Source organism: Ochotona princeps, chromosome 29, assembly GCF_030435755.1.
Source record: "Ochotona princeps isolate mOchPri1 chromosome 29, mOchPri1.hap1, whole genome shotgun sequence".
NCBI lineage: Eukaryota > Metazoa > Chordata > Mammalia > Lagomorpha > Ochotonidae > Ochotona > Ochotona princeps.
In genome coordinates, this window is record NC_080860.1 from 19,228,418 (window position 1) to 19,251,720 (window position 23,303).

General features: G+C 54.3%; 1 protein-coding gene across 1 annotated transcript in view; it reads right to left on the minus strand.

The window, feature by feature from the left end:
* The window catches only part of PI4KA (phosphatidylinositol 4-kinase alpha), a 102,180-nt gene that overhangs the window by 524 nt on the left and 78,353 nt on the right, over window positions 1–23,303 (minus strand). Inside the window, exons 31-54 of the mRNA XM_004592047.3 lie at window positions 22,620–22,776; window positions 22,357–22,484; window positions 15,464–15,622; window positions 15,086–15,237; window positions 13,396–13,503; window positions 12,668–12,795; window positions 11,424–11,543; window positions 11,196–11,275; window positions 10,889–11,082; window positions 9,869–9,959; window positions 9,494–9,661; window positions 8,811–8,864; window positions 6,406–6,526; window positions 5,509–5,638; window positions 4,138–4,208; window positions 3,586–3,658; window positions 3,434–3,504; window positions 2,759–2,868; window positions 2,374–2,478; window positions 2,168–2,293; window positions 1,534–1,654; window positions 1,260–1,419; window positions 746–835; window positions 404–487 (exon numbers count right to left, since the gene is read on the minus strand). Coding sequence (XP_004592104.2) covers window positions 404–487; window positions 746–835; window positions 1,260–1,419; window positions 1,534–1,654; window positions 2,168–2,293; window positions 2,374–2,478; window positions 2,759–2,868; window positions 3,434–3,504; window positions 3,586–3,658; window positions 4,138–4,208; window positions 5,509–5,638; window positions 6,406–6,526; window positions 8,811–8,864; window positions 9,494–9,661; window positions 9,869–9,959; window positions 10,889–11,082; window positions 11,196–11,275; window positions 11,424–11,543; window positions 12,668–12,795; window positions 13,396–13,503; window positions 15,086–15,237; window positions 15,464–15,622; window positions 22,357–22,484; window positions 22,620–22,776 — 2,801 coding nt within the window. The remainder of the gene's footprint in view (window positions 1–403; window positions 488–745; window positions 836–1,259; window positions 1,420–1,533; window positions 1,655–2,167; window positions 2,294–2,373; window positions 2,479–2,758; window positions 2,869–3,433; window positions 3,505–3,585; window positions 3,659–4,137; window positions 4,209–5,508; window positions 5,639–6,405; window positions 6,527–8,810; window positions 8,865–9,493; window positions 9,662–9,868; window positions 9,960–10,888; window positions 11,083–11,195; window positions 11,276–11,423; window positions 11,544–12,667; window positions 12,796–13,395; window positions 13,504–15,085; window positions 15,238–15,463; window positions 15,623–22,356; window positions 22,485–22,619; window positions 22,777–23,303) is intronic.

Consider the following 23,303-nt stretch of genomic DNA (forward strand, 5'->3'; position numbering starts at 1 on the left):
CCTTCCTCAGGCCCTCCCACAGCCCAGAGTTGTGCATTCTCCCCCTGGCCCCCTGCCATCTCTCGGCTGCTGTGTTCAGGCCTCCTCCCTGCACACCCCTCCCATGTATATTCCCAGCAGGTTGCAATGCTCCAGGCTGCCTCCTGGCCTGGTGATGGAGTGAGCAGCTCCCAGATTCTCAGAGTCACACCCAGCCAGCCCTGAGCACTTCCACCAGCACTTCCACCCTGCGCAGGGCACTGGGGGAGAGGCAGTGCCTTCCCAGAGACGTTCCTGTCAGCCTGGGGTGGACCTGAACGTCCATCTCCAGGTGCCCTGTGCCAGGTGGGCACAGTTCCTGGAATACAGCTGCTGCCAGCCCACTGCTCCCTGAGCTGCTCCCTGAGCAGGAGAGGCTACTCACCTGTTGCTGAGGAAGCAGCTCTGGATGACCTTCATGATGAAGTTCGCTGCCTCGCGCTCCGTCATGTTGGGGCTAAATCTGTGCCTGGGGAGAGACGGCTGCTGGCTGAGACTGGCTCGGCCTGTGCTTGAAGCGGCTCCCCCACCTGTGGTTGGACTTCGGTGCCCATGGGGTCCTCCCACCCTGAGCCCATGTTTCAGAGCCCGGGAGAGGCTGTGAGGGAGTCATCCAGTTTGGAGAGGGCCAAGCATATGGCAGGGGCCTGGGGCTCGGGCTCCATGGACACGCTGGAGCTAGTCCAAGTGTCCCCCAAGGGCCACGTGCCTTTGTCAAGGAACCTACTTCAAGAGCTTGATTGTCTGGCCGCGGAAACAGGGCAGGCCTGTGTCCAACATGAGTGTGACCAGGGAGACAACTGCGTCCATGTAGGGCCTGTGGGAGATGGGGGCGGTAGAGAGAGGCCAGCCTGGGCACTGGCCCTGTCCCCCAAGCCCTGCGGCCCACTGCCACCCAGCCCCACATGCTCCACCCCTTTCTGGGGTCTCCAGCCAGGCATCTGCCCCCACCGGGCAAACGCAGACACCTGGAGCAGCCTTTGGCTGCTATGTAGGGTGGATCCAGGCTCTGGGGCCTCTGTGGCAGCGGAGTCTGCATAGCACTGGGGGGTAAGTGAGAGCAGGTGCCCAGAGCTGCTCAAGGTGGAGGGGTGCTGGCAGGACACCTGAGCAGATGGGGCACTGGGCGCAAGCCCTGGGCAACCAGGTGCCCGAGCACTTCCCATGTGCTCTTTGAATTCCTCCAACGTCAGGGGGGCCTCGGGACACCCCCTCCCCACTATGGGACCCCCAGAGCTCACCGCACGGCCAGGTAGCCCCGGACACACATCTCCATGAACCACTTGAAGGGCGTGGCCTCCATCTTGCCCCCCATGATCATCACCATCTCATCTGTGAGCTTGATGTCTGGCTCCCAGCCCAGGTTGCCGCCCGGTGAGCTTTCGAACATGAAGCCAAAGTCTGCGAATTTCCAGGGTGTGTGTGTGACTGTAGGGTCCGGCTGCCCGGGCAGCTGCTCTCTAGTGTCCGCCCTGCCGCGCCGCCCCCTCCCCCAGGCAGCAGGGGGCAGCTGACCGATGTGGATGATGTGGCCCTTCTTGTCCAGCATGATGTTGCCATTGTGCCTGTCCTTGATCTGCAGCAGGAACAGCAGCAGGCTGTAGGCGGCCATGCTGCGGATAAAGTTGTAGCGTGCCTGCAAGGAGGGGAGGGGTGGTCACGGTTGCCTTGGTCCTACACCCCGGGAGACAGAGCCCGAAGCACGACCACCAGCTTTCCTCTGGGCTGCAGCTCTAGGTGCCTCAGACCACTAAGCAAGGCTACAGGAGATATGGTCTCCCCCAAACCCCATAAAATATTTATTAGAAAAGCAAAGCAATGGGAGGGAGAGAGATTCCATCCACTGGTTTACTTCCTAAATGGCTGCAACAGCTGGAGCCAGGCTAGAGCCAGGAACTTGGGATACAAGCTAGGTCTTCCCCATGGGGGGAGGGTCCAAATATCTAAACCCTCATCTGTGGCTCCACAGGGTGCAATGGTCAGAAGCCAGGCACTCTGATAGCAGGTATGGGTATGCCAGCCAGCAGCTCGCCCCTCTGCGCCACAGCACCTGCCCCATAAGTGACCTGGCTTGATGGAGGACTCAGAAGAGCAGGGTGAGGGTGGAAGCAGGTGGCGAGGGCTGGTGTCCAGGCTACCCGACCGCTACCTGCTGGAAGGCTAGGGTGGACTCGTCCCCGTACTGGCGCGTGAAGTAGTCGTACATGCCGAAATCCGTCTGGCGACCCAGCTGGTCCCGGGAGGTGCAGTCAGGAATGCACTCGATCACACCGCACTAGGAGAAGGCCAAGTCCAGAGGCCGCGCTGGGCAGGGCAGAGGGGGCTGCCTCCCAGGCGCATGCTTAGGGAACTTACCCCAGGGGCGGTGGCCACCACCCGGTAGGGGAAAACAAAGAGGTCTAGGCCCACGAGCTGGAAGATGTTCTTGAAGAGGTCGATGATCTGCAGCGCCAGCATGTCCTGAGAGTGGGTGGGGTGGGCACAGGACCAGGTCAGTCCCCTTGGGGTGGCCCCTGTGACTCAGCTAAGGTGAGAAGCCAGGTGGCCAGGGTGGGCACGCAGGAGTCATGGCAGAGCAGTAGTGCATATGGCCAGGCCTCATGGCTTTGGGGTGTGCCTGGCCTGCAAAAAACTTTTCTCTTGGTGGGGCAGTCACTCTACTTCTCCCTGGTGCACCCAAGCAGACTTGTTTCTGCTTGGGCCAAGGCCAGGGGCGGGGCCCGGGGCGGCTGCCCCTCACCTGCCGGCAGTCATCTCCCACTTTGAAGATGGCCGCCTGCCAGCAGATCTTCTGGCCGTCTGCCTCTTGCTTGCAGCTCTCATCCTCGGAGTCTGAGCGGCAGCGCAGGCCTGAGGGCAGTGAACAGTCCCTGAGTCCAGGCAAGGTGGCCCACCCTGCCTGTGTGGCCTGATGGGACCCTGTGAGGGTGGGCATCACCTCCATTAAGCCCCAGCAAGGCGTGGCAATGTCAGGGTCAGTGGATAGAGTCGCGGGACCAAGAGATCTTTCCCTAAGAATGTTGAGGCTTCTGTGGACCAGACATGTCCTGTTTCCTTCTGAGGGAGGTCCCAGGGATGCTAGGCACTGTGAGCTGAGGGCAAGGGGGTGCGTCTGCACACTGGGAGCTTTGGGGGGCCAGGATGTAGGCAGGGTCACAGAAGTTGCAACCATCCTGGCCAGCAGCTCCTCTGTGCAGCTGATCATGCTCCTTCTCTAAGTTGAACAATGTCCCCCCAAAATTCACACTCACCCCAACCTGAGGCTGTGACCAGATCTGGGAATAGGGTCTCTGTAGACATGGTCCCTTGAATAGCAACCCCAGGAGACAACGCCCCACAAAGCCTGCAGACAGGGCTGCTGGATGTGCCAGCTGACCTGGAGAGGGCCAGCAGATCGCCAGGGCTGATCACTGACCTTCCTTCTCCAGCTCACTGACTCCACACCGCTTCACCTTGAACTTAGCCAGGTACGGGGCTTTCGCAGCACTAAAAACAGCAATACAGAGGACTGCGGCAGGTGGCCCGGCCAATGGCTCCTGCCGGATGCGAGACAAGGCAGGTGCTCACCTCTGCATCGGCGTCCCCGACTTGTAGTCGATGTCCAGCACGATAGCCTCAGGGTTGCTGGGCAGGTAGCAGCCTGTGTGGGGACATGGGGTCACAGGGAGTCCACACATGATCCTGGTGGGGGCCAGTTTCCACCTTAGGCTCTGGGTGTAGTCCCTTCTGTCCTGCAGGGGCCTCTGGTCCTTCTCCCAGCTCCCTGCTGGCTTGGACCCAATGACCGCTAGGGCTTCACCCACCTTCTCTGACGTTCTGCCTCATCACAGATCCCTCTAGCAGGGAATGGAGGAGCCACCCCCTCTGCCCGAAGGCAGTCCTGGCCGCTCCTCCAGGGCCCGTGTGCCTGCGCTGCACCCTCCCCAGCCGCCATGGCAGTCTTGATGAGGAGACAGGTCTGTATGGGTGCATGTCAGGCTTCTCCTGGCACACCAGGGATGACCGTGTGGGGGCCTTTAGGACACAGGGGGCAGCTCCAGCCCAGCAGGGGCGGGCTCAGGAGAGCGACTGGGGTCCAAGTGCACACCTCAGGGTGGGCCTCCCCAGGCTTCTGCTTACCTGGCTGCACCTTCACCTCAGACAGAGCCGACAGACAAGCCTTCTTCCTCTCGTCACCCTTAGGGTAGGGCCTGAGGGACAAGACAGATGTTTTGCTTTGACCCCTACAAGAAATGGCATGGCCCTGGGCCTGTCCCTGCTACTGTCTTTTTTTTTTTTTTCTTCAATCTATTTCCCTTCGTTTTATGGGAGATGCAGGGGGTAGACAGTGAAGGAGCAGGAGAAGGAAAGAAGCGAGGGATAGGGAGACAGATCTTCCATTCACTGGTTCATTCGGAGTGCCTGCCACAGGCAGCTTGGGCCAGGCTGAAGCGAGAGCTGGGAACTCAGCCTGGGTCCCCCAGAAGGAAGGCAGGGCCTTGAGTAGTTGAGTCATCACCTGCCATCTCCCAGAGGGCACATTAGCAGGACGCTTGGATCAGAATCAGGCCCTCTGACATGAGGTATGGGTGTCCCAAAAGATGTTAACCACTGTGCCAACAACATCTGCCCCCAGCAACTATGGGAGGCCCTGCCAGGTCCCTGCCACCCCCAGGAGGCCCCTGGGTAGCAATCCTGCCCTGGTCAGGTGCTCTGTTCCCTGCCCCGTATTCCTGACTGGAGCAAGTGAAGCTGATTTGCGGCTGTCTCTGGTCCTGCTGTATGGAGAGTGGGTTGCTATTGGGCCAGGCGGCTCTGGGCAGATATTAGCTGATCCTAGGCAGGCCCCTCAGGCTCTCCGCCTTTGGATGATGAGGACAAGTGTGAGACTGTAACCTGGCCAAGGGCCCGAAGCAGCCCAGGAAGTGTCATTCTTCCCCAGTCCTTTATGTATGTGGGCTAGCAGCAGTCAGCAGTGCTACCCTGCTCAGCGCCCAGCTGCGGACCAGGTCTTAGGACATACGGGCAGGCAGCACAGTGAGAGGGGGAGGCCCATCTAGGCACTGGGGACAGCCCAGGGAAGGAGGTGGCTAGGGGTGGGACCAACAACTCCTGCCTGGGCTTGCAGCCAGCATGGACAGTGCTGCCAACATCTGGAGAAGGACGGGCTTGGTTCCCAGGGAAGGCGTGACAGAGCTGCATGGTTGGTCTGGCTTTCCAGACACTGCTAGCACCCTTTAGAGCTGGGAGAGCAGAGCGGCCTCAAGCAGGGTGCACTATCTGGAAAGTGACTAAGATGTGTTTTCCAAGTGCTGGGAATCCTCCAGGTCTGGGGGCCTCCTCCCAGGCCGTGCCTGAGGCATTACTGGCCAACTGCCTTTATCTAGCAGGGCTGGCCTGGGCCTGCACCTGAATATTTGTGAAGTGTTCCCAACCCCCACCCCAGGGTGATGCCCACGAGGGGTTGTGAGGGGAGAGCCCAGAGACGGCTTCTCAGGTGCTGCTACTCACTTGATGATGGCTGACACGTTGGTGATCTTGTTAAAGAAATCGAACTCCCGCTGATAGAAGTCCTTGGCTGGCCCGGACAAGGAGCCTGTAATCTCCTCCACTAGCTGCTCCAGGAGGTCCCCGATGTCCGCTGCCCAGGAAAGGGGGGAGCTGAGCCCTGCTGTGGGGGCTGTGGGTGGCTCCTCAGGAGAACCCTGGCCCCTGCCCTGTGCTCTTTGGGCCTGGCGTGAGGCTGCCCATGCTGGTCGAGCAGAGCTCTGCATCACAGCGAAGGGGAGGCTGGTGCAGCAGTGTAACCAGTCAGTGTCGTGAACCGTGTCTTTTTTCAGGCTCTGTGGGAGGAAGCAGGATGGGCACCCCGTGCCCCTGTGGTGCGTGAAGCACATGCTGTTCTGAGCAGCTTCCGGCCATCTGTCTGCCTTTTGAACCGAACTAATCTCTGGCAGATGTTGTCTTGAAGGTGACAAAAAAGGGAGCCAACCTGTTTTTTTCTCTCCCAGGAGCTCAGCAGCTTCCTGTCCCTTCTTAGGGTGATTCTTGACAAGATGGCTGGTTATTTTTTAAACTCTTATTTTAATTGCTAATTCTGAGCAGCAACTGACAGCTTGAAGGATCTCAACAGCTTAGCTGAGGCAGGCCCGAGACCCCCTGCCCTGGGCTGTGACCCATTGTCACAGGAAGTTGCAGCTCCTGGCAGGAAGCTCTCACACACACTTTGGGGACTGCAGAATGGGCAGCAGAGGCCTTGGGGAAGAGGGGGGCTGCTCCCCCTATGTGTAAAGCATCTCCCCCAAGTGTGGGAAGTACAGGCTGAGACAGCAAACACTGCACCCATGGAAAGCTCTGGGCAGCCGATGGTGGGGTGGGGACGGGGAGGGAAAGGGACTGAATACTCACGGTCTTTCTGGTGTCCCTCCTCGTCTAGGTAGATGTTGGTTTTCATGTTCCAGATGAACTGGTGTGCCAGCAGCTGGGATTTGGATGCTGCCCACAGGATGTACTCACGCACATAGCCCATCTGTAGAAGGGCGAGGATGCTGTAAGCCCAAGGCTGGGGCCCCCACCAGTTGCAGAGGCATTCGCCAAAGCTAGGGCAGTGAGGCCTTGCAGCCTGTGTGGGCTGGGAGCCCGTGGGGCCTGCAAGTCCACAGGCTGGACACCTAGAGTTCAGAACCACAAGTTGCAAACCAAGTTTTGAGACTGTTGGATCAGAGATATCAATTAAAGGCTCCTTTGTAAGGTTTTAGAATAATGAAGCAAAATGATAGGGAAGTTCCAGAAAGCTAATACAGAGGTGGTTCTTCACAAGACACACCTACAGGCACCATCCCAGACATCTTCTTGCTCGTTCCTTTTTGGTCCTTCTCTGGCACTCACTGGAGTAACTCCAGTTTAAGGGCACAATGCCTGTAGGAGAGGCCACACCCGTCCCTGCACATGCTGCCACTCATTTGATAGATCCCTTGGCTCCATGTCCTCTCCTGGGGAGTGGGCAGGCAGGTTACCACAGACTGGTAAGACTTCAGGTATCTTGCTGCTACGGGTTTCCTAATTCTAACCCACAAATGGACCTCAAGAGAAACCACAGATGTTCAGTCTTCAGTGTTTTTCATCCACGATCATTTGCCTCAGGCAGTGTGAGCCATAAGGCTTACAGAAACGGCCAGGGAGAGGATCGGCTGGAAGCGGCAGATTACACATCCTACTCAGTGATTCTAACTTGGCAACTTTACGTTAAGAAGCAAATTTATAAAAAGGGCCCCCAGGTGCGGCTCTCTCTCTCTCTTCTCTCCCCTTCTTTCCTGATCTTCACCACCTCTACCCTGTTCCTGCCCCATTGGAATAAACCTCCTAAGATTAAAAAAAAAAAAAAAGAAGCAAATTTATGGGGCCCCATGTGATGGCTCAATTGGCTAATCCTCCCCCTGTGAGTCCTGGGATCCCATATGGAAACTGGTTCGTGTCCCTGCTGCTCCATTTCCCATCCAGCTCCCTGCTTGTGGCCTGGCAAAGTAGTCGAGGATGGCCCAAAGCTTTGGGACCCTGCACCCGCGTGGGAGACCCAAGGGAATCTCCTGGCTCCTGGCTTCAGATTGGCTCAGGTCTGGCCATTGCAGCTACTTGGGGAGTGAAGCAGCAGATAGAGGATCTTTCTCCCTCCTTCTCTCTGTGAATCTGCCCTTCTAGTAAAAATAAGTAAATCTTAAAAAAAAAAAAAAAAAGGCAAATTTATACTTAGATGGGCCCCAGTGGGTGGGTTAGTTGTAGCATGGCCACAAGGCCTGGGTCGGCCCCTCGGTGGGTGTTTTCTGTGACATGCCTGTGCTGGACGCTCGCTGGATGGGGACACTGCTAGGAACCCAATATCAGCATTCCCCAAATTCACGCTGAGGTCAGTAGGTGGGGGATGGGGGCTAATCGAGTCTGACTAGTGTTCTCCAGAAGACAGGTAAGGACACAGAAGGCAGCCAGGACGAGCTCAGGAGAGGCAGGCTCCGGGGAAACCACACAGCCCTGCCCACACAGGGCTTGGACTTCAGTGTCCCAGTATAAATGAAAATAACAAAGAGCTGCGGTTGTGGTGTGGCTGGTGTGAGGACCCAGTATTCTTCAGGGGCACTGCCGCGAGTCTGGGCTGCTCCACTTCTGATCTAGTTCCCTGTTCATGCACTTGGGAAAGCAGCAGAGGATGGTTCAAGTGCTTAAGGAGGCCTGAAAGAAGCTTCTGACTCCTGACTTAAGCCTTGCTCAATCCTTGCCTGTGTAGCCATCTGAGGAGTAAACCAGCAGAAAGATCTCCCTTGCTCTGGCTCTTCCTCTCTTTCTGGAACTCTGCCTTTCAAATGAATAAATCTTAAATATAGGAATGAGTGGAATAGGGTGGGAAGGAGGGAGGGAGGTCTGTTGCTTGTGCTGCTTGCCAACTCTTCCCCACAGCGGACTAGCACACACATCATCCCATGGGCTTCTCTTCTCCACTTCCCGCCGAAGCAGTGAGGGAGCCAGACTTGGGAGCTCAGGTGATCTGCAGTGACTAGAACCCCCACGCAAAGGGACCCAGGCTGCCCACACAGAGGAAGAGGCTGCCAACAATCATAGAGCATGAATGGGCCTCAGAAGCAGGCAGTGGAGAGTGGGACTTCCCTACCAGGGGCACTGGTGACTGAGGGACAGGCAGCAGGTGTGGCACCCAGGGATGTGGGGAGACCCTGCAGAGCCTGAAAGGGTGGCGACAGGTGGGACGTAGAGGGTGGGGCCCCCCACAGACCCGGGGTGCAGAGGAGAGTATCCGTGCAGCCTACCTTGTCATACCTGAGGGCCTGGACGATCTGAGGGATGTAGAACAAGATGGCGTCCTGCAGAGGAAGAGGAACTGTGACCTCTGAGTGTCAGGCAGGCCCTGCCCCTGCCCGGCTCTGGTTCTGCCCTCAAGCAAGGCTGAGACCAGAGGAGGCCCAGGGGCGGCAAGGCAACGACCAGTGGCTTGAGACGCTTGGAGAACGAAACCAAAGAAGGAAGGCTCCTGTGCCTAAAGGAGAAGTCTGTCTCTGGGAAATGGAGCCAAGGTGATGGCACTCCATGGGGCTGGGCCTGCAGTGGGCCAGGCTCCAGAACATTCTACTGACCTCCCCGACCCATCATCAGGGCTGTCTCATGGGGTTGCCGTGAGCCTTCACTGCAGGGTTTAAAGGCACAGGTGGTTATCGCGGGCAGTCTGCTCATAACTAACCCAAGACTGGCCAGGGCAACACCTCTGGAACCAAACTCAACTATGTTTTCAACGCCTAACTGCAGCTGCGAAACCCAACACATCTGACCTAGATTGGAAACCTACCCTCTGCATCTGCTTGAACCATGCTGGGTGGGGAATGATGGCGAGCTCTGTGGTCCCTAGCCCAAGGACCAGCTTGGTCCCCTTTCTGTCCACTCAAGCATTCCTGGAGGGGCCCACCCCAGGCTGGCTCGTGCAGAGCTCTGGGCTCACCGGGGGGAAGGACCGCAGGACTTTCACGCCGTACTGCGCTGTGAGAGGGTGTGGTGGATACATGCTGGAGAAGTACGAGAGGCCTGTCGGAGGGTCTGTGGGCGCCCAGCACAGCACGTGGCTGAGCTCCGGGGCATCGGCATCAATGGTATGCCAGGTGACGAGGAACTGGGGAGAGCAGAACAGGGCAGCTCAGAAGGATGACCCCCAACAGTGACACCTATAAAGCATTTGTCATTGGAAACCTAGGTGCCACATACTGAGATGGGGAAACACACGTCATCAAATCATTCACACCAGTGAGGTCACTGTTTATTTTCTTGTTCCCGTGTGTGCAATCTGAACCAAGGCCGTGGGGGCATGGGCTCATGTTACCTTGATGGCTTCGGGGACATCACTAACAGCTCCTGGGTCCAGCCGAACCAGACGCGTCACTTCATTCCCGATGGCTTCCGTGTTCTTAAACCTAGGACACACAGGGGGTGTGGGTGGGTCAGCCTCCTGGCCACCGTGGCGGGGGGGGGAGACTGGAGAGTGACACTGACCTGGAGGGATTTTGGCTGATGCCGAGTGACACACAGATGTCTATACTATGAATCTACTGATGAGTCTCAAGGCTAGAAGGATGAGCTATGGGGGAATGCAGAACCTTCTTGAAGAGGAATTATCACTGTACAGTCCTTGCCATTAGAGCATCCCACTCCTTTTCCACACCACATGCCCCCCACGGCAGCCCATCCATGGGAGATGTATCTTAATGTGCCGTAGGGGGCACACGTCATCTCCCCGGGGGCAGGGCAGGCATGTTTTCTGCTGTTCCTGCCCCAGGCTAACGCGAGGGAGCCTTTCCCTTGAAACAATGTGGGATGACCAGTCTGGGCCTGCTCTGAGGATGCGGGCAGCAAGCAGTAAGGGGCAACTCTGGGCTCAATGTGAAGAGGTATCTGTCTGCAGGGAGGCTGGACCTGCCTGGCAGGATGGCCACACGTGAGTCTCTGTAGCCCCGTTCCCTTTCCACTTAAGTTGGGTCCTTCTAAGAGCTGCCACAGGAGAGTTCAAAGGACACTCAACCACTCCTCGCAAGCACGTCCCTGTAGCCTATATCCCTACACCCCAGGAATGGCAGCTTCTGGCTACTGCCTTCTTCCTGGAAATAGGGTGTGGCCCCGGCTTCTTCCTGAGCCCCAAAATGCCATGGCCCCAGATTAAGACTCTAATGAGGTGGAGAGACTGCTGTGTGTGGGCAGCCTTGGAACGTACAGACAGCCTGGGGGTCCTGGGCCAAGACCTGGCCCATTCTACAGCTTCCTGGCTGCCCTGGGTGGGAGAGAGGGTTACATCACTTCTCCACTCAGGACCCAACTGGACCCTCACCCCAGAGGGAGGGGTGCCCACCTGGCTGGCAGCTGCACGGCTAGGTAAGGAGAAATGCTCCAGGCGAGGTTAACATTGTCCTTCCACTGCTTCTCACTCAGGCTGATGTACTTGGACCTCCAGTTGGCCACACTGCTCTCTCCAGCCTGGTCCAGCTCCAGCTCCGGGGCCGACAGCGGGTTGTACCACGTGATGAGACGCTCGATCTCAGTGGCCTGGGGAGATTGGACCCAATGCCCTGAGCGCCTCTGACAGGCGTGCACACACCCTTCCTGCCAAGTAGTGTGGCATCTGCCTGTGCTGGCAGGGGCAACCCTGAGGGCCTTACCAGCAGGGACAGCAGCAGCGTCCTGCGCTTCATGTAGTACTTGTGCAGCTGGGAACCCCGGTTGGTTTTCTTGGACATGCCTAGGGAGTAAACACAAGCACAGGTATGATCCCAGAGGTTGCCTGCGCAGCCTGTGATCCCGTCTTGCAGTGCTCGGTCTGGCCATGGCAGTGCGCGTTCATCAGGCCACCAGGACGTGGTGGGCGCAGCAGTGAACCTCCCACCGACCTGACTTCTTGGAGATGGTTGACATGCCGCTGGACAGGGGGTAGGTGTTGATCCAACCTTGCGTGGCTTGTTGCCGGGAACCCACGGTTATGTCCAAGTTGCTCCGGGTGTCTTGGTTATCTGTGGGCAAACACAGTGTCCGCTCTGGGATGAGTCAGCTCAAGCAAAGGCAGTACACAGAGAACGCCAACTCTGCCCAGACAAGAGGCCTTCGGTGTCAGCCCACAGTTGCTTTGCAGCATGGGAACTGGTGAGGTGGGCTTTGCAGAACAAAGCCTTCTGGATGGCGACAAGTTTTCCATCGTAACCATTCTAGGTGGGAAGCTTTCTCATTTATCTTAGGCTCAAGCTTGCTTTTAAAGTAGAATAAAGGCAGGCACTTTGTGTGGTGGTTCAGGAGCTGCTTCGGACACAGGCATCCCATACCCCAGAGTGCCTGGGTTTGAGTCTTGGCTCTGCTTCTGATTCCAGCTTCCTGCTAATGAACACCCAGGGAAGCTGCAGGTGATGGATGGTTCAAGGATGTGGGTCCCTGCTACCCACAGGAGTCCTGGCTTAAGTTCTCGGCTCCCAGCTTTCACTCTGCTCAGCCCTGGCTGAATGGAGTCACTTGAGGAGCAAGCCAGCGGATGGAAGATCTGCCTGTCTTTGCCTTTCCAATAAAAAAAAAAAAAAAAAAAAGTCAGTCACTGTGTTGGCACTTTCCTTCCTTTCTTGCAGCCAGGGGGGTCAGCTGTGGAGCTGGCTAGAGAAACCAGCTCCTCTTGCAAACTGTGGTCTGCCAGCAGCCATAGGCCTGAGGATGAGGTCTTCTGTGGAGACTGGCTGCTGGTGGGCGCTTTGGTGCTTCTCAGGAGGCGTGTCCTTTGGCCCTGTGTCCCCTTGCCAGCTCCCAACCACCCTTCCAGACTCAGCTTGGCTGTCATCACTTCCAGAAAACCATCGCAGGTTCCCTGTCTCTGGCAGGACCAAGTGCCTGTCCTGGAGGGGTCCTCTCGTATCACAATTACCTGTCTCCCTCCCACCAGATGGCAAGGCCCACGTCTTAGTCATGGGGCACACTGGCCTGAGCCCAGCACTGGCTCAGTGGGCGCTGTGAGCCAGGCTGGCAGTGGAGAAGAGACGATGCATCGAGAAGGGCCTCTGAGGCCTGCTGTTCTTTTCATACTCCTTGGCTTGGGCCCTGGCTCCTTCATGGCTACGCACAGCACACCCCTGTCCCCACCCCCATGAGCAATGGTTACCTGGGGGCACAAGCTGGCTGGCAGTCAAGTACTTCTTATCCGAGAACATGGCAGTCCAAAACTTAATCATTATGCTAATGTCTTCTCGCAGCCGCTTTTCTCCTTGAGTGGGGAACTTTGGGGGGCAACTTAAAACAACCACAAGAGGACAATAGCTGAGTGTCTGGGGTCAGGGTGGGAAACCAGTCCCAATAAGCTGAGGGGAGCTTGACAACAAGCACCCATGATGTCACTGACTCCCACGGGAAGGGTTTGGGCTCTTCCCTTGCCCCCGCCCCTCCCAGCACTGCTCACAGAGACTTCAGGAGCTTTCTGCACAGGGAGTGCCTGAGGCAGACTATGACAGCCAAATTGTCTACAGAAAATAGAGCTGCATTTTGCATAGCCCCGGGCACTGCGTATTTTCAATTTCTCACCTAGTAACCATTCACATTAACAGGAAACACAAACAGCATGCACTTCAACTCTTCACTCAGTGAACAGAGAACAACTTAGGAGCTTAGCTCTAAGCGCATGCACACACACTCGTATGTGCCCAGAGTGCACTGTGTGTACTGTTCTCTGTGCGTACAGAGCAAAGGCTGGATGAAGCTATTTAATTGGTGGCATCAAGGCTGATGAGCATGGAGGTGGGTGACCACACACTAGGCAGATGGCGGTTTGCTGTGGGTGACTCTCTGGCTGGCCCCAGGCCCTGCGCACAGCACGCACGTCGCAGGGAGGAGTACCTGAAGTAGTCAAAGGCAGTGGAGTAGATCTTCTCACGGAGCACATTGCGGATGGTTGCGTTGGGAAGCACATCAGCATGCAGAAGGGACAGTCCTAGGGTCAGCAGCCTGGGAGAGGGTCCGGGCAGTGCCATGTCAGAGTGGGGACCCTGGCCCGGGGCTAGGCTCCCACGCAGACCGCACAGCTTCCCTTTGGATGGGAGGGCATGGACTGGGACACCAGCCGAGTGCTGACTAGTCATAGTATTTTTTTTAACTAAACCTTCATTTTGTTAGGAGGTAAGTGTGTCATGTGCCTGGGCCAGACTTCGGTCTCATAAATTATCTGCGGGCGGTGAAAAGGGTAGACTATCTTATCCAAGATAAAAGCAAAACAAAATTTCAAGTACCTGGTTTGTGCTGAGCCAGGTGGTATGAGGGGACAGCCGGGGGAGGTACTGTTCCTGCGTGCAGTGGGTTTATAATCTGGGGTTGGGTGAGGACGGGAGTCTGCTTGACTGATTTCCACAAAGCAAAAGCAGCACCAAACCTATAGAGGGGCTCTCCCACGGGACCAGATTCCAGTCACCGTGTGGGAGCTGGCGGCAAGATGGGCCCTGGAGTAAGTGTCTTGCTGGGAAGAAACAGGGTGCCCAGGTCCAGAGGCAGGTGGCTACAGGAGCTGAGGCTCAGGTGTGGCAGGAGCTGGGGTATTTTGGACACTCACGGGGAGGGAGACAGTGTGACCAGGCCACCTCAGCCAGCCAGAGCAGCAGCTGTACTCCTGTACCCGAGCCACAGGGGTCTGCCTGGGGCAGGCAGCGGGGGTCATGGCTGGGCAGCTGGCTTAGTCCAAGGGGAGTGGTGAGGAGCAGCTGAGGCTGCAGGCAGGAAAGGAAGCGAGTGGTCACACATACCACAGGAAGAACCAAGTGTCCACGCTGGGACACACCCGAAGACGGGGACAGAGAGCTACGTTGCACGAGGTACAGGGTGAGCTGCAGGGCTGGCTGTGGGTGGGGCGGCAGCCCTCTGGGTCAGGATCACCCACCGTGCTGGGTGGGCACAGGGAACCAGAGGGAATGCCTGTTGTCTCTTTGGCAAGTGCCCACTGCTTTGATGGTTCACTGAGGAGTGTCCGCAGTGCCAGCATCCCATATGGGCACTGGTTTGAGTCCCAGCTGCTTTACTTCCAATCTAGCTGCCTGGGAAAGCAGCACAGGATAGCCCAAGTGTGTGGGCCCCTACACTCCCATGGGAGACCTAGAGGAAGCTCCTGGCTTCAGTCTGGTCTGGCCCTGGAGGCTATGGCAACCATTTGATGAAAGATCTCTGTCTCCTCTCTCTCTAAGTCTGACTTTGAAATGAATAAATAAATCTTTAAAAAGGTAAATAAGCAGAAATAAAATAAAGAAGCAAAGCCCCAGTGGGCAGTCAGTGTTCTGTGGGCATGTGGACTGGGAGCTCAGGGGAGGGGCAGATGGAGCAGGGGCAACAGTGAGGCAGAACTGAACCAGAGGAGTGGAGGTGGGGCATCTTGGACAGTCAGAGCAAGTTCACGGCCATGTGTGATTGAAGATGCTTTCAACAGCTCCTTAACAGGTGCCAACGGCTGCTCTGCTCTTTACGGAAGCATAATGAACCACATCGCATTAGCCCTCCCACCCACCCAAGCCAGGGACCCCAGCAACCCCCAGAAGAGGGCCCTCACTTGAAGCGGGGTCCAATGGCCGCCACGTGCCGGTTCAGGCTGCCCTTGGCCCCGCCGATGTTCAGGGACAGGGAGCGCTGCAGCAGGCTAGAGAAGATTTCCACCTGGTCAGAGCTGCAGTACTTGGCGATCTCAAACCGTTGCACCAGGAACTGAGAGAGAAGGAAAATACACTGGTGATGGGGCTGGGCTAGCCCAAGGGTCTGGGGTTCTGAGCTGACCAGTGGGGTGGATGGGACAGGGCTGGGTAGAGGGCTAGAAATGGTTACCCTCCTCCTTCAGGTCAAGGTGCCACCCACCCTCACAGGGCATGCCAGCCATGCCAGCATGCCAAGGCCCCCACAGTCCCACAGAGAAGGGGTGAAGCTGGCTACGTACATCAATCCAGATGTAGTGGGGGGTCACTTCTGGGGGACAAGGTCTGGGCTGGCTGGCTTCTGAGGCTGCTAGAGGGTCTGCCTCTTTGGTCTCTGCAGAGAACAGGCCAAATTTCTGCTCCACGGTCATATGCCAGGCTCCGGCCATCTCCCGCATGAACTGCAAGCAAAGGGGAAATGTTAGTGCTTTTGAAAAGCTGAACAAAATGGGGGCCACTGGTTTGTCCTTAATTATAGGAGCAGTGTGTGCTCCTGTAGCCAAACTCAGAAACAGGAAAGTAGGAAGGAAAAATAAAGACTACCATGACTCCCTTCCCACGGTCTTCCTCATCAGTGTCTGGGGCAGTCATTCCAGTCTGTTTCCCAGGCCACATCCTGTGTCCCAGTCTGTGGTGCCTGGAGGGCCTGGGCGGGGAGTGGTGCCACACCTGGTGACATCCCAGATACCATGTGGGTCCTCAATTGCACAACCAGGGGTCTCTGTTAAGGGTCATTTGGATGTGTGCAACATAATTCACAGGCCATACAAATTATCAGGTTCAAATTTAGCCCTGAAGTTTGGGTCCTACTTGTGGCTGCCCTGGCAGGGCCAGACCAAATGTTTCCTGGGCCTTCCTGAGCCTTTCGGTTGGCTGGTCCCTGACCCTATAAAATCTTTCCAATAATCCTGAAGGGCACTTTGCAAGGTAAGGTTGCCTGCCTAGGGCCTCTGAGTAAATGAGGGCAGGATCAGGATCCAGCCCCAGAGGTCAGTTCTTCTCCCCACCCTTTTACACATCCCACTAGTCAGACCTGGGGATGGGCAGTGAGGTCAGGCAGGGGGTACCTGCAGTCACCTTGGCTGGGCTGCTCCCAGGACCCAGCCACGCTCAGCCTGGCATTCCTCTGGGTAAAGGGCTAGAGGAGCCCAAGCACAGCCAAGTGGTGGAGCAGAAGGCAAGCAGGTGCGGGAGGGAGTGTGCTTGGCTTCCTGTCGGGAATCTGAGTTACAGGTGCTCCCCACAGGAGACCAGGAGGCAGCATCTGGGGCCTGGGCCAGCAAGTTTCCCACCATGGGTTGGCAGCAATGCCAGTCAGCTGCTTGGGGTTCCAAAACACGCGGAGCATGCAATGAGGCCAGGAGAGGGCATACACACTGGCTCCCTCAAGCGCTCAGCCTATCTTCCCCTCCCGATGGGGCTGAGGGTAGCTAAGTGGCCAGTATTGAGCCCTGTCTCCCAGGGCGCTGCTGGGTAGGGTGGCAACGGAGGCTCAGCAGCGCCGAAGAGCAAGCTGGAAGTCAGAGGGTGGCCCCCAGGAAGGTCAGAGCAGGCAGCCCTGTTTCTATCCTGCCTCTGTTTCTATTCTGCCTGGAGGCTCGGGAATCTTCTGGAGGCCACCAGGATGAGGACAAAGAGCATGCAACCCATAAACAACAGAGTTGTGTGCAGAGCTCAGGATACCCCGGGGCTGCTCAGTCCATACATCCCTGAGAGCAGCCTGTCACACAAACAAGACAAACTCCTTCTGGTTTTCCACAGCCACATGTAAGGCAAAGGGAGCAAGGAAGTTGCGGGCGAGGAACCCCCAAGCAAAGGCCATATTCCTGCTCATTCGTCTGACAGCTGTGTCCTGATGACTGTCTCCATGCCAAACCTTCTGGGAACTGGGAATAGAAGTGGAGCCACGGACATCAAGAAATAAGCTATGGGGCCCGGCGTGGTATCTCGGCAGCCCTGCTTCCCATCAGCTCCCTGCTTGTGGTCTGGGAAAGCAGTCAAGGGCGGCCCAAAGCCTTGGGACATGGCACCTGTGTGGAGACTGAAAGAAGCTCCTGGCTTCTGATCAGCGCAGCTCTGGCCATTGTGCCCATTTGGGGATGGAAGATCTTTCTCTTTGTCTCTCCTACTTTCTATATATCTGACTTTTCGACAAAAATAAATAAAAATTTTTTATAATATATTTTATTGTATTGTTGTTTACAATCTTTACAGAAATAAATCTTAAAAAAACTAAACTAGGGACACAGGAAACCAATGATGCTTCGATGATAGTTTGCGTGCCCTCAAAGGCACATGTATGAGAGCTTGGTCCCTAAAGTCTTCAGTTAATGTTTTTTTTTTTTTTTTAAAGATTTATTTATTTTTATTACAAAGTCAGACATACAGAGAGGAGGAGCAACAGAGCGGAAGATCCTCCGTCCAATGTTTCACTCCCCAAGTGAGCCACAACGGGCCGGTGCGCGCTGATCCGATGCCGGGACCAGGAACCTCTTTCAGGTCTCCCACGCGGGTGCAGTGTCCCAACGCATTGGGCCGTCCTCAACTGCTTTCCCAGGCCACAAGCAGGGAGCTGGATGGGAAGTGGAGCTGCGGGACTAGAACCGGCGCCCACATGGGATCCTGGGGCGTTCAAGGCGAGGACCTCAGCCGCTAGGCCACGCCGCCGGGCCCTTCAGTTAATGTTTTAACACATCATGTTAATGGTTTAAGGACCTAAAGCTAGATCTGAAGTGGAGCAGTCAGGATGTGACAGCTTAACCTGGTGTGTCCCAAGACTGGTCTATGGATGACTTCTGTATTTTTCTGCATCAGGAGCTTATATTGCTAAAACAACACCACCACCCGTAAAAACAACAAAACACCACCAAGAAAACCACAACAGAATACAATACAAAATCAAAGAAACAAAGTTACAAGTCCTCTTGAGAGCACTGCCAGGGTAGAAGCAGAGATGGGTGGTATACAAGGCCAGGCAAGGTTGAGACCAGACAACCTCAGTCAAGCTATTGGTGATGGCAGAGGTAGGCAGCACAGACTGGAGTCAAAAGATTCCACCTGAAACAGCGATGTTCTTGGAACATTAAAACCCAAAACAGGGCCGGGTGTGGTAACCTAGGGGCTAAAGTCCTTGCCTTGCATACACCGAGATCCCATATGGGTGCCAGTTTGTAACCCAGCTGCCCCACTCCCCATCCAGCTCCCTGCTTGTGGTCTGGAAAAGCAGTAGAGGACGGCCCAAAGCTTTGGGACCCTGCATCTGTGTGGGAGACCCGGAAGAAGTTATTGGCTTCAGATCGACTCAGTTCTGGCCATTGTGACCACTTGAGGAGTGAATTAGTGGGTAGAAAAATCTCTATCTCCTCTCTGTGTATTTGCCTTTCCCATAAAAATAAGTAAATCTAAAAACATAGGTAATGACTGTTACAAATATGTGCAAAGATTCATAAAAAAATGAAAAGATGGGTGAAGATATTAAGGATCTGAATAGAAAAATACAAACTGTAAAAAAGATCAAATAAAATTCTGTATCTCAGAAGTATATTTGAAACTAAAAACATGTAAGATGATTTTATAGCAGAACGAGTAAGACAGAAGAGAACGGATACGTAGGCCAAAAAAGTAACGTAAAGGAAAACGCAGGTGTGGGTGAGAGATGAGAAGACTCAACACACAAAGTCCATGACCTAAAAACACAGACAACATCAAACAACTAACACGTGTGTCCGGAATCACAGGAGGAGAAGAGAATGGGGTAAAAGTCTACTTCACAACATACTGACTTACACATTTTCCAAGTCTGATGAAGAACCTCAACCTCTGAACTTAGGCTCAGTGAGTCCCACACCAGGATTGACACAGGAAACCACATCTGGGCACAGTACACTCAAATTACTCAAAGCCAGAGAGAAGCAGAATCGTCCTCAAAGCAGCTGGAGGAAAAACAACGAGGACTGCTTGCTGACTTTTCCGTAGACCAGAGGAACCATGACACGCCAAAAGCAATGTAGTACAAGAAACTGTCAGCTAGATCTAGGAAAAAATACTTGTCTGCATCAAAGATTAAGGGAGAGTTTATTTCCAGCAGGTCTACATGTAGGGGAAATGCTAAAAACAAAATAAGAAAACTCTGTACAATTAAAAAGAAGAAAACTTAAAGAGTGTGAAAAGCAGCAAATATTTGGATAAACTTTAAAAACATCTTCTTCATTTCCTGGACCTTGGTTTTTTTTTTTTTGGGGGGGGGGAGGGAAGAAAAAGGCATTCTAAGATGGACCGCAGCAGCAGGGGAGGAGCCATGCCGGCCGAGTCCAGTGGCCCAGAACCATCTGCAGAGTCTTCTCTGGCAGTACCACCAGCTGTCCTAGACACCGCGGGCAGCGCCACCAGCTGTCCTAGACACCGCGGGCAGCGCTCACTAACAGCTGACCAGGGCACAGGTGACTTTGCTGTGGTTCTCATCACACACGTTGCCATTCTGTGTGGATTCTGAGCCGCCGCCCTGCAGATTCCGGGTCCTTCTGCCTGCTTGTCAGGGGACCCAACGGTGCTGGGAACCCACACTGGCCATACAGTGAGGGTCCAGGAACCACTAGTGGAGCCCATGTCCTTGTCGGCTTCTGCCGACTGCTCCTCTCTGACTCCCCCGCTGAGATCCATTAGGCCCAAATGCTGCCCCCAAACTCAGAACGGAGTGGCTGACACAAACCCCAGAACAGGTATAAAATTCCAGGCAAATGTGAGGTATTAAAATGACTACCACCAACCAGACCAGTACCTGGTGCCCTGAACTTTCTAATTCCACCTTTGGAAGTATAATTTCCCTGAGAGAACAACAACAAAGCCCAAAAACAAAAACCAAAACCCACCAGGACCTAGACCCCAAAGAAGCTCCTGGCTGTCTGAACTCTTCAACATCCACAGGAGACCAGCCTTGAAGGATTTAATTAGGGACTGTCTTCACCAGCACCCTAAACTTGTGGTATGTAGGTTCCTGTACATAAGAAACACTGTGCTGTCTTTATGGTACATACAGATCCTTCTAACCTGCTTTAGTAAGAGCATCTGATCTCGGTATATGTGATACAGTTCCTGTTTAAGACAGTGCATCCCAGACATAAGCTTTTCTGCTTCACTCCTCTAATAAATATGGTCTTAAGAGTTTTTAAAATTATGTCTACGTCCCCATGTCACGTGTTTGTTGGTGATGTTTTCTCTAGGCAGTAACCACCCACTCTAGTGCTGTTGTGCTATAAAAAAAATCTCAAATCATAAAGACACAATAAATGAAGTAAAGTTGTAGCTCATGCTTGGGCCCGGCGCGATAGTGTAGCAGTTAAAGTCCTTGCCTTGAACGCCCGGGATCCCATATGGGTGCTGGTTTGTATCCCAGACACTCCACTTCCCATCCAGCTCCCTGCTTGTGCCCTGGGAAAGCAGTCTAGGACGACCCAAAGCCTTGGGACCCTGCACCCGAATGGGAGACCTGGAAGAAGCTCCTGGCTCCTGATCAGCGCAGTTCTAGCCGTTGGGGTCACTTGGGAAGTGAATCAGCGGACGGAAGATCTTCCTCTCTGTCTCTCCTCCTCTCTGTATATCTGACATTTCAATAAAATAAATAAATATTTTAAAAATTGGGGAAATTATCTTACTAATATGTATTTAATATAGATTTTTTTCATTTTTATTGGAAAGGCACATATATAGAGAAAAGGAGAGACAAAGATCTTCCATTCACTGGAGAACTGTCCAAGTGGCCATAACAGCCAGAGCTGAGCCAATCCAAAGCCGAGAGCCAGGACTTTCTTCTGGGTCTCCCACACAGGTGCAGGATCCCAAAGTTTTGCACCAACTTCTGTTGCTTTCCCAGGCCACAAGCAGGGAGCTGGATGGGAAGTGGGGCAGCAGGGACATGAACCGGAGCCTATATGGGATCCCAGCACTTGAAGGGGCAGGATTACTTAATCAAGCCATTCTCTGGGTCACTGATGTGGAAATTTAAGGTTCGGTTAATTTGACTGTTCAAGTAAGGAATGGAGGTGAGAGGGTTGCATTTTTTGTGCATTTACTCCACTGCAAATTAAAATATAGTATGTTCTATTATTCAGGTGACAAAATAACAAGTTATTTGTGTGTAAAAAAACACACAAAAAAAACAAAAACAAAAACTTGCCACAATTTGCCTGTTTGCTGAATCTTTGTTGAATGTCTATCTTCCGAAGAGGCTTCTTATGGCAAGGAGTAGTCTACAACCATGCATGGTAGAGTCACTATTCTTTTACCAAGGCACTGGTTTAGTAACCACACGTATGGAATCAGGGACAAACAGCTGCTTATAAAACCCTCTGTGATTTGTAACTGAGCTTCATCTTATCTATGTCACATAAGGTCATGATGTTGACTTCTTTAAGATAAATTCCTGTCAGCACTGACTTCAGAGGAACTCTGAGTGGGCAAAAGCACGTTTCAAATGAAATTTCTAGCTAGATTTCTATTGTATAACAGGTTTAATGTCCAGTATTGACAGTTGGCTTGACAGTAAAGTACCAGAAATGAAAGTGAGAGGGGCTGGCATTGTGACGTTATGGGTGAAGCTGTTGCCTACAATGCTGGCATCTCATAATGGTGCCAGTTTGAGCACTGGATGCCAATGGCTTAGAAAAAGCATTGGAACATGACCCAAGCTCTTGGGCCCCTAATATCTAAGTGGGAGACCTGGAAGAAGCTTTTGTGTGACCATCTGGGGAAGTAAACCAGCAGATGCAGACAGCTTTATGCAGATACAAATATTCCAAGATCCCTCAAAGCTCTCCCATGGGAAACAACTGTGGTGCCCAGCACACCTTCCCCCCTTCTCCCCACCCAGAAGCCACACCAACAGAGACGCACTCCAAGGGCAGTAGGCCAAGGAAGACTTCCTTGACAACAATGACCTCTGAAATTCACAGTGTGGTAACCAGGCAGCGTCCTCAGATTTTAGCATAGAAACGGTGCCCCCTACTGGGTTCTTGAAAAACATCCACCGGTGGGATACCCTGAACAGACTGCGTGTCCCTGAATTCCCAATACAGTCTAGAAGGGGCGGTGGAGTAAGGACAGTCCTTTTTTCATCTCCAACCCCGGGTCAGTGTCCTACCGGCACTTCTACTCCATTCTTGCCAGCCAAAAGCCACTCCCAGCAGGCCAGGGCGGTCTCCATGCCGTGCTCATTGAACATGCGCAGGGGGCCCCAACACAGATGATGGAGGAGCTGTGGGTCACAATCTGGAACCAAAAACAGACACGTGTTGTTCAGAGGTCTCCAGCCTGCAGCCAGTTCCTTCCCCAGGATTCGATGCTAAGACGCACATGCATCGAGGAAGGATCCAGCCCTTCATGGTGTGTATGGCTATGCGTTACCTTTGCTGCTGATGAGCATGGCAGTGAGCTTGAACATGGCCTGTGTGTAGTGCTGAGGATTGTTCTGGTCCAGAGCTGAGTTTAGATCCTGGACCATCATCTTGTTCAGGTCGGACCTCTGGCCGGTGGCACCCGAGAAGCGGATCATTCCATACACCTGCAGGAAGCATGCCCGTCAGCGGCCTCCCCTAAATCCAGAGGCACGTGGGTGGGTGATGCCTGGGCAGTCACCTGACTATACACTCGGTAGTCCTGGAGAGCACCTTGCTGTTCCCAACGTATAGCCCACACACGCAGAGGATAAGCTCATGTCACTGACCTACTAGCTTGTATAAGAATTTCTCTTCTAGAAACGCCATGTTGGACCATCTTGGTCCTTGGTGGTAGGCCCAGGCTCTGAGTCATGGTGGGCCTGCCTAAATGTGAGCTGGGTGAAGAAATTTCCTCCAGGCCCAAGTGGTGACTCAACAAGATTAGCCTAGTTTTAAAGTGGGATATAATCTGTTCCCCCAACAACCAGGCAGCCTGGCTTCCTTAACCGTAACATGATAAGAGCTATGACTCCTTTCCCAAAAAGAGGAACCTAACTCCCCAAGGACTCCAGGGTCTTCAGAACAACATGGAGTAGGCTGTTAGGGCAGTTTCCTGAGACAGAGAAGTGCTGTCAGCACCTACTGAGAGGAG